Genomic DNA, 9,856 nt, shown 5'->3' on the forward strand with positions numbered 1-9,856 from the left:
AGGAACGGAATCTGGACAAACTTTCCTCGCAAAATCAAATATCCATCGATTCGAGTACTCCTCACTCTCATTTCCTACGTTACGATTCCTCATTCGTCTGGCCGTATTCCAAAGAGTGCTCATTGAGGTTTCTCTTGACAAACCTTCCACAAAATGTCTCCAATAGCTGCATTTCTTAACCCGAAGTATGTTCTTGTACTTGGTTTCTAAAACCAAGAATTTTTCAAAATTCTGAGGAGTTCCTCCTCCTCGTTTTAAAAACGTCTTGAAAGCATTTTGTTTCGCGTGTTTAGCATCTGAGCACTCTTTGTCCCACCAAGGATTTGGAGGTCTTCTGTTAGACGATGGACCAAGAAATCGTTTGGTTTGGGCTTGTTCTGCGGCCTCCAGAATCGAACAAACGAGGAAGTCATATTCTTCAAGTGGGGGAAGCTCTTCCATTGAAGTTAAGACACTTGAAATATTACTTTGGTATTTAATCCAGTCAATATTTTTTGTCAAATCATATGGAATATTAACTGAATTAGCAATGCCTTTGTTACTGCTAATTGAGATGATGATTGGTAAATGATCGCTACCATGTAAATCAGGAAATACTTTCCAGGTGCAATCTAGTCGAATTGAAGTCGAACAAAGAGATAAATCTAATGCACTTGGACGTGCAGGAGGTATTGGGATCCGTGTCATGCTACCCATATTTAGTACCGTCATGCTAAAATTGTCGCAAATATTATATATTAGAGATGATCTGCTATCATTGTAAACGGAACCCCACATCATTCCGTGCGAATTGAAATCTCCTAAAATCAAACGTGGAGCAGGAAGGGCTTCGACAATTTCATTAAGCTGTCGTTGTCCAACTTGAGCTCTTGGAGGAATATATACCGAAGCAATGCAAATGTCCTTTCCTTTAATGTTTATTTGACAAGCAACAACTTCTATACTAGAAGTCGAAGGAATGTTTAATCTATAAAAGGAATAACATTTCTTAATTCCTAAAAGCACTCCACCATACGGGGAGTCTCTGTCGAGACGTATAATGTTAAAGTCATTAAAATTTAAGGCTATGTTTGATGTAAGCCATGTTTCGCACAAAGCAAATACATCACATTTTTGACTATGCAACAAAACTTTAAATGAATCAAGTTTTGGCATGATGCTTCGACAATTCCACTGCAGGACAGTGATTGAATCATTTGCGGCGGATGATAAATTATCCATCAAATGATACAAAACCTGAAAGAGCTGGCCATTGAGCTGATAACTGTTTCAAAAAAGTTCTAGCTATTGGAAGGAATGCTGTTATGATGGTCTTTAGAGGTTCAGAAATATTGAATGCAGCGAAAATCCATTCTACAATTTCCGAAAATTTCAGTAATCCTGTTGGTGAATGTGAAATGGAGCCCACTGGATTATTGTCTTTTCTTGAGCTAGTTCCTGGATTGGTTTGTGAATTTGACAAACCAGGAGGCACAGTTTTTGGTTTTAAATTTGGCTTTTTAGCTTTAACACGGGGATCTTTTTTTGAAGGTATAATTTTAGGTGTCTTTTTTGGTATTTTGTGGTTTGTTAATCTCCTCTTAACAGACCCTTGAGGAGTGACAAACGAGGTATCTTCACTATTTCCGTCAGAGTCAGATTCCTCTGGCTCCGCAAGATTTGAAAAACCGTTTTCGGTTTCCAAAGGGGAGACATGTATGACCGTTTTGAGCATTTCTGCATATGTGCGCTTAGACCGTGCTTTTAAAGAAAGCTTCATTTTGTCTTTACGCAGCTTAAATGCAGCGCACACTGAAAGATCATCATGAGGGCTTTCCCCACAATAAACACATTTTTCAACATCTTTATCGCAAAGATTATCCTTATGAGGCCCTTGACATTTGATACATTTGGACTTATTACTACAGTAAGTAGCTGTATGTCCGAATTTTTTACAGTTCGTGCAATTCATAACATGCGGTACGAAAAGCCGAACAGGAAGACGAATTTTATCGATATAGACATGGCTAGGCAATGCAGATCCGGCAAATGTTACGCGAAACGAATCTGAGGGACGATAAGACTTTTTTCCATCGACAATAGATGCTGAGTACAATTGTTTGCACTCGAGTATCTTAACTCCCTCAAGCATGGAGTTTTTAAAACGGCCAACTCCATTTTTAAGTAAATCATCTGCTGTCAGACTTGCTTCAGTCACAACACCGTCAATTTCTACCTCCTTCGATGGAATGTAAACTCGATATTCAATAGCAAATAATTTACAGGTTACAATATCGTTTGCCTGTTTCAAGTCGTTAACTACAACTCGAATTTTATCTCTATTAACCTTACAGATTTCTTTAACTTCAGAGAAATGTGATGTCAAATCCTTTGTAATTTGCATCAAGTTTAAAATCTTTTCTTTTTTTCGAAGATAGACTATCCATGGCCCAGTGGTACCCTGTGGATAATGTTTAGCCCTCGGAGTATTTAAACTTTTACTAGTATCCGGAATCGGATTCGGATGATCTTCCATGAGATCATCCATTACATTAAATTAATAATACCAAAATAAAAACTTATGTTTAGTAAAATTTCAGATATAAGAAATAAAAAATAAATTAAATTAAATCTACCTTGTAGCTGATGTCTCTGTTCCTTTATCGTGAAGAACGACGTGAAGCTCTTCCAACGATTTCCAATTGGCAGTCTTTTGCTGTTTCCAATTGGCAGTCTTCTGTCGTTTACTGCTATCTCAGTTGCTCTGCCGTCGTTGTGAACACCACTGCACTTGCTGTACCTGACCCCAGGTACAGTGCTTTTGCTCTTGGTGGCGATCAAATGCGATGCTTGCAGTGTAGCACCTCGCGATATATGCCGTCTCTTTTGATCCTACGCAGCGTACAAATTCTGGTACCTGGTAGATCAGCACTGGGTTGCTTTAGCACCTCTGTGCCTTTGCACCCCTTCGTCTTCGCACCTTTATGCGATGGCACCTCTGTGACTCGTCACTTCTATGCTCTCGCACCTCTGTGTCTCTACACCTCTGTGCGTATGAACGGGATGGCCTTCGTTGCTAGCTTTCCAGTCGGGAAACGCCCCGAATATTGCGTTTGCTATGGGCAGTTTAACTACCTGAAGCTTAGAATTGTCTCGGTAGCAGCCGTTAACTCACGAGCCAGTACAATCGAAACACAACCTCTTCGCTTGAATGGTTTTTACTGAATGTTTTACTGAATGTTATCGACAATGTCTATAATAATTCATCCTGCTATACCTTTGCACCCACAAAAGTTTTTGCCCAATTTATCTTTGGTCTTATTTGTGTAATGACACAACTGAGTTAAATATTTAAATAAACCATATTTGATTTATTTTTTATTAACCGGAGCAATTTTTTGCCACGCGAATAAATCAGAGTATTTCTCCCATTTTTCTCCCACGGATATAGTTCGTGCGCGTTTTATAAGTAAACATTTTTCTGCTTCTTTCATTTCCTAGAGAATTTTCAACAATTCAAGCGTATGTATTGATAATTAATAATATTTTTGAACATTGCATAACATTTTATAACACATTTTCTTAACGAAAAACTATTTGTAGCAGAGATCTTGACCGGACTAATGCAGCGCCAAGTTATTGGATACTAATTAAAATACCATAGCTTGATGGTGGTATGTGCATAATTCGAATGTCTCGTGACAAAAGGACTAAATGTCTTGGAAATTAGAAATGTGAATTAAAAGCTTGGTTTTTAAGAAGTTTAATGTGATTATAAATCGAAATAAAAGTAATACAAAAAATTACCTTAAAACCAAACAAAAAAGTATGATTATAACGAACAAAATGGTTAGTTTTAAGAACTGAATTTATGTTCTTTTACTTCAACAAAAAAGTTTATAAATTTAAAGCGCTACACTTATCAACTTTAACTAGAGTTCTTTCATTTCAAACTAATTCCTAAAATTTAATTTACTGTGAAATTGTTTGTCAAAAAATTGATTTTGCGTGAAGGATTTATTTTTCTTTTTGAGATGAAGTCTATATGTCGAGAAAGTTTCATTCTAATCTGAATGGGTTATTTGGCGTGAAATTCGTCTACTACTCGAATCCTACACCGAATAAAAACGGGTTTCAAAACTTGAACACCATTTTCGAATTCAATAAAATTTTGTTAGAAATCTGAGCGGGTTTTTGTGACAAAGTCTACATGTCCAGAAAATTTCATACAAACCTGAGAGAGTGCTGCCAGCATTTGTTCGAGTTGGCGAGAAATTCGTTAATTGTACCTACCAAGATTCGACTTTCAGTTCCGAAGTAACGGAGTAAAATGTGTCAAATAATTTTGAAATAACTTCGAAGAGAGGGCTGCCTCTGGCGATTTATCGAGGAAGTTTGAAAAAGATTTTTGATTTTGGTACCAATCCATTCATTGGTTTTTCATAATATCATCGTCATCGGCATGAATTCCAGAGCAAGAGTTTTCATAAATGGGCCGAAGAATTTACAATTTCCATATATTACGACATAAAAATTTTCACAAACATAACGAAGGGTTTTGTTTTTTCGCGAAGGGTTTTTGTCTTCACGAAAGTACCTACGAAATAGTAACATAATTTTTGAAATGTTTTTTAGATCTGAAAAAAATAAAATAAAATACCAGTTTTAATCCACCTAGTGGTGTAATGATGCCTTTCTCATATAAATCATACTATCATATATAATACTGTGGTATTCTTCGATTCTTAAAAGAATAACCGAAATCGGTTTGTTTAACCGTCTACTGATAAAAACTATCAATTGGAGAAGATTTGAGGCCGATTTAGAAAACTTTTCACGGTTTTTCTCCCTTTTCAGTGATGGTATAAAAATTTTAACGCTTTTTACCGTATATTTCCAGATCCGGAAGTCGGATCCTATGTTTGTGAAAATCGGTCGCGTCATCTATGAGAAAAGTTAGAACACATATTTTGATTTTTTTGCACATTTTACCCCATAAAGGACCATTCACACATTTCAGTTCCGTGAGGGTTCAGTGAAAGTGCCTTCAGTGCGCCGTCAGTGTTCTTTTTTTATCGGAACCCTTCCGTTCCGTTTCCGTGCTGTTTCCGTTTCGGCACAGCCAATGCAATGACATACCGACTTCAGTGAAAATAAAAAATATCGGTGACGACGAATTTGAGTTTGCCGGACGGACGGTACACTGACAGCGAGCTGCACTGAAACGGCACGGTGCCGGATAGGTGTGAATGCGTGCATAGAAAACGAATGAAATAATATCAGTATCCGTGCACGGTGTCGTGCCGGCACTGAACCGGACCGGATATGTATGAATAGTCCTTAACTCCGGTACCGGAAGTCGGATTCAAATAACATTCAGGAATTTTGTATGGGACCACAAGACCTTTCATTTGAATCTAAGTTTGTGAAAATCGGTTAAGCCAGCTCCGAGAAAAGTTAGTGCAAATAAACGTTACATACACACACACACACACACACACACACACACACACACATACACACACCAAAGTTGAGAAAGAAGTGACAAATCCGTTTGTCAAGAGTGGCTTGGTGAGGACACCGCCGCCGCAAACCCAGCAGGTGCAAAAGCAGCACACGAACGAGCAGCAGGGTCAGCAGCAGTATAGCGCGTGGACGAAACCACCACAACCACCGAGGGTAGAGGCAGCGAAAAAGTTGGTGGACGAGCTGCACGAGTATGTGGATAAGAGAAGTAACGTGCACAAAGACATCAAGGCGTTGGTGATTAAGCTCCAAGGCGCTCTTGGTTCTGCTGTAAAGGAGTGGAAAAACGTAGTGCAGAGAGCAGAAGCTGGGGAGAAGGAGTTGTTAGCGGCGAAAACTGCTTTAGAGGCACGTCGCGCAGCGCAAATGCAAAGGGCAGAAGCCGACACAGTTACGAGGGAGGTCAACACGGCGAGTAGTGTTCCCCCTGGGGTGCAGTCCACGCCCTTCTTCACACCAAAGAGGCCAAGGGCATCGCCTGGAGATGTTAGACCAGGTGGTCCCAAGAGACACAAGGATGCCCGTGTCACTGGAGCTAAACTACCACCAGAAGCAACCGACGCGGTAAACAGCCGCACTGAATGGCAGGTCGTCGGCAAAAAAAAGGAGAAAGCGAGCAAAAAAAACCCGCCCAAAAAACGTAAGGTCGTCAGGACGAGGAATAAGAGCGAGGCTCTCATCGTCAAAGCGAGCGACGACTCGTACGCCGAAGTCCTACGCGCTATGCGGATGAACCCGGATCTTAAGGAGCTAGGGGAAGACGTGCAAAAGGTCAGGCGCACTCGTAATGGTGAGATGCTTCTCGAGCTGAAAAGAAACCCCAAAGCAGGCAGCATCTCGTACAAGGAGCTTACCGAGAAAGCCCTCGGAAACAAGGTGGAAGTAAGAGCCTTGTGCCCGGAAGCGACTCTCCGGTGTAAAGATCTGGACGAGATTACTACGGAGGAGGAGGTAAAATTAGCCCTGAAGGAGCAATGCGAGCTAGGAGAGGTCCAGATGACCATCCGTATCAGGAATGGACCTGACGGCACCAAGGTAGCCTTAATTAAGCTGCCAGTAGATGCAGCTAATAAAGCGTTGAAAATGGAGAAAATATGTGTGGGTTGGTCTGTGTGTCCACTGAGCGTTTCCCAGCTACCGGACGTGTGCTTCAAGTGTCTGGGTTTTGGTCACTTGGCACGGAACTGTCAAGGGCCGGATAGGAGCAAACTATGCAGAAGGTGTGGCGAGGAAGGTCACAAGGCAAAGGATTGCACGAAGCCTCCGAAATGCCTAATTTGCGCTGCCACGGGGGATAACAAACATCCTACAGGCGGTAGCAGATGCCCGGCCTTCAAACGAGCGAGTGCAACGAAGTCCCAGTGGAGGTAGTGCAAATTAACCTCAACCACTGTGATACGGCACAACATCTTCTGCGGCAATCTGTTGCGGAACATAGATGCGATGTTGCGATAATTTCGGAGCCATACCAAATTCCAGCCGGAGATGGAAACTGGACATCAGACGGAGCCAAAACAGCAGCGATATGGGCAGTGGGAAAATACCCCATTCAAGAAGTGGTGCACTGCGCAGATGAAGGGTTTGTTATAGCCAAAATCAACGGAGTCTTCATATGTAGTTGTTATGCACCTCCACGATGGACGATCGAACAGTTCAACCGGATGTTGGACAAACTAACGGAAGAGCTAACCGACCGAAGACCAGTAGTAGTAGCTGGTGACTTCAATGCCTGGGCGGTCGAATGGGGCAGCCGCCTCTCGAACTCAAGGGGAAGCAGTCTTCTGGAGGCCCTAGCTAAGCTGAACGTAGATCTTGCCAACGACGGTACCACTACCACCTACCGTAAGGATGGTAGAGAGTCCATCATAGATGTCACTTTCTGCAGCCCGGGAATGATAAGGAGCATGCACTGGAGAGTGTGCGAAGAATACACCCACAGCGATCACCAAGCGATCCGGTATTGTGTTGGACGCGACTCGCAGGTGGAATCAAGCAGAACGCAGTTTGGTGAGCGAAAGTGGAAAACAGCGAACTTTAACAAGGACGTATTTGTGGAAGCACTGAGGCTCGAGCGCAACACAATAAACCTCAACGCGGAAGAGCTGACTGCAACACTATCACGTGCGTGTGATGCAACCATGCCTAGAATGGGAAAACCCAGAAATGGGCGACGTCCGGCGTACTGGTGGAATTCGACGATCGCTGACCTGCGGGCCCGTTGTCTACATGCCAGGAGAAGGATGCAGAGAGCTAGAAACAGCGGCGAAAGGGAGGAAAGAAGGTTGCCCTATAGAATAGCAAGAGCCGCACTCAACAAGGCAATCAGGCTCAGCAAGAAAGAGTGTTTAGAAGAGCTGAACAACAACGCCAACGAGAATCCGTGGGGTAATGCCTATAAGATGGCCATGGCAAAGATGAAAGGTCCAGCAGTTCCACCGGATAGGTGCCCGGAAAGGATGAAAACTATAATCGAGACCCTGTTCCCGAAGCATGAGCCTACGATATGGCCGCCAGTACTGTACGACGTACAGGATGTCCGCGGCGACGAAATCCGAGTATCAAACGAGGAGCTGCTTGCTGTAGCGAAAGCCTTACCGGTGAAGAAGGCTCCAGGCCCGGACGGGGTTCCAAATGTGGCCCTTAAAGCTGCGATTCTGGAGAATCCAGACATGTTCAGGACTACATTCCAAAAATGCATGGAGGATGGTAGTTTCCCTGACATCTGGAAGCGGCAGAAGCTGGTGCTGCTACCAAAGCCACGCAAACCACCCGGCGATCCGTCAGCATATAGGCCTATATGCTTGTTGGACACAGTCGGAAAACTGCTGGAGAGAGTGATCCTTAACAGGCTCACGAAGTACACTGAGAGCGAGAACGGTCTGTCGAACATGCAGTTCGGATTCCGGAAAGGCAGGTCCACTGTAGAAGCCATACGAGTGGTCATGGAAACCATGGAAAAGGCCCAGAAGCAGCAGAAAAGGGGAAACCGCTACTGTGCGGTGGTCACATTGGACGTGAAAAACGCTTTCAACAGTGCCAGCTGGGTAGAAATAGCCGACTCTCTGCACAGGTTGAGGATACCAGAGTACCTATGTCAGATTCTGAAAAGTTATTTTCAGAACCGGACGCTGATATACGAGACAGACGCCGGATACGTAAATATGTCTGTCACGGCTGGCGTTCCACAGGGATCCATCCTGGGTCCCACGTTGTGGAACATTATGTACGACGAAGTGCTGAAGCTAAATCTGCCCAGGGGAGTTAGGATTGTCGGCTTTGCGGATGATGTGGCGCTCCTAGTAATCGGCGAGTCTCGAGAAGAGGTGGAGGTTCTCGCCATGGAGGCAATAGACGTTGAGAATTGGATGCGGGAAAAGAAGCTTGTGCTGGCACATGAAAAGACTGAAATGGTAATCATCAGCAACCGAAAGGCGGTGCAACATGCGAGCATCTCGGTCGGTGAGTGCATCATCAATTCGAAGCGTGAGGTCAAGCATCTGGGCGCTATACTGGACGATCGACTGAACTTTAATAGTCACGTTGACTACATATGCAAGAAGGCAATGAAGGTGATATTGGCGTTATCTCGGATTATGCCCAATAATTCCGCGATTGTCAGTAGCAAGAGGAGGTTACTGGCGAGCGTGTCATCATCGATCGTACGATACGCAGCTCCAGCGTGGTCGATGGCATTGACAACAGCAAGGAACCGAGCCCAGTTGAACCGCACTTTCAGACTGATGGCAATGCGCGTGACAAGTTCGTACCGAACAATATCGTCAGACGCTGTGCTCGTGATAGCCGGAATGATCCCCATCTGTCTGCTACTGGAAGAGGATAGCCTATGCTACAGGTATCAAGGCACAGGAAGAGCCCGGAGCAGAGAGAGAGCCAATACGCTCACTAAATGGCAACAGCAGTGGGACAACGCGGAGAAGGGAAGGTGGACGCATCGATTAATTCCTAACCTGTCGGTTTGGACAACTCGAGTGCACGGCGAGGTAAACTTTCAACTGACGCAATTCCTGTCTGGACATGGCTGTTTTAAGCAATATTTGCACAGATTTGGCCACGCAAGGTCGCCGTTGTGTGTTGAGTGCCAGGAAGCAGAAGAAACGCCGGAGCACGTAATATTCAGCTGCCCACGGTTTATCCAACCGCGTAGCGAAATGACTGCCATCGTTGGCGCCGATGTCAGTGTGGAGAACATCGTTCAAAGGATGTGCAGTGACGAAGGAAAATGGAACGCGGTGAACCGGACAGTTGTTCAGATTATGTCCACACTACAGAGGAGTTGGCGAGAAGAGCAGCGTCAAATGACCTAGGTCCAAAGACGAAAAATGCCGGACTG

At 43.8% G+C, this 9,856-nt stretch overlaps 1 protein-coding gene across 1 annotated transcript in view; it reads left to right on the forward strand.

The window, feature by feature from the left end:
- The window catches only part of LOC131425990 (uncharacterized), a 98,467-nt gene extending 89,121 nt beyond the window's left edge, over nucleotides 1-9,346 (forward strand). The window contains exons 2-4 of the mRNA XM_058588361.1: nucleotides 5,581-6,872; nucleotides 6,944-8,339; nucleotides 9,128-9,346. Coding sequence (XP_058444344.1) covers nucleotides 5,581-6,872; nucleotides 6,944-8,339; nucleotides 9,128-9,346 — 2,907 coding nt within the window. The remainder of the gene's footprint in view (nucleotides 1-5,580; nucleotides 6,873-6,943; nucleotides 8,340-9,127) is intronic.
- Nucleotides 9,347-9,856: the final 510 nt, after the last annotated feature.

Source organism: Malaya genurostris, chromosome 1, assembly GCF_030247185.1.
Source record: "Malaya genurostris strain Urasoe2022 chromosome 1, Malgen_1.1, whole genome shotgun sequence".
Lineage (NCBI taxonomy): Eukaryota > Metazoa > Arthropoda > Insecta > Diptera > Culicidae > Malaya > Malaya genurostris.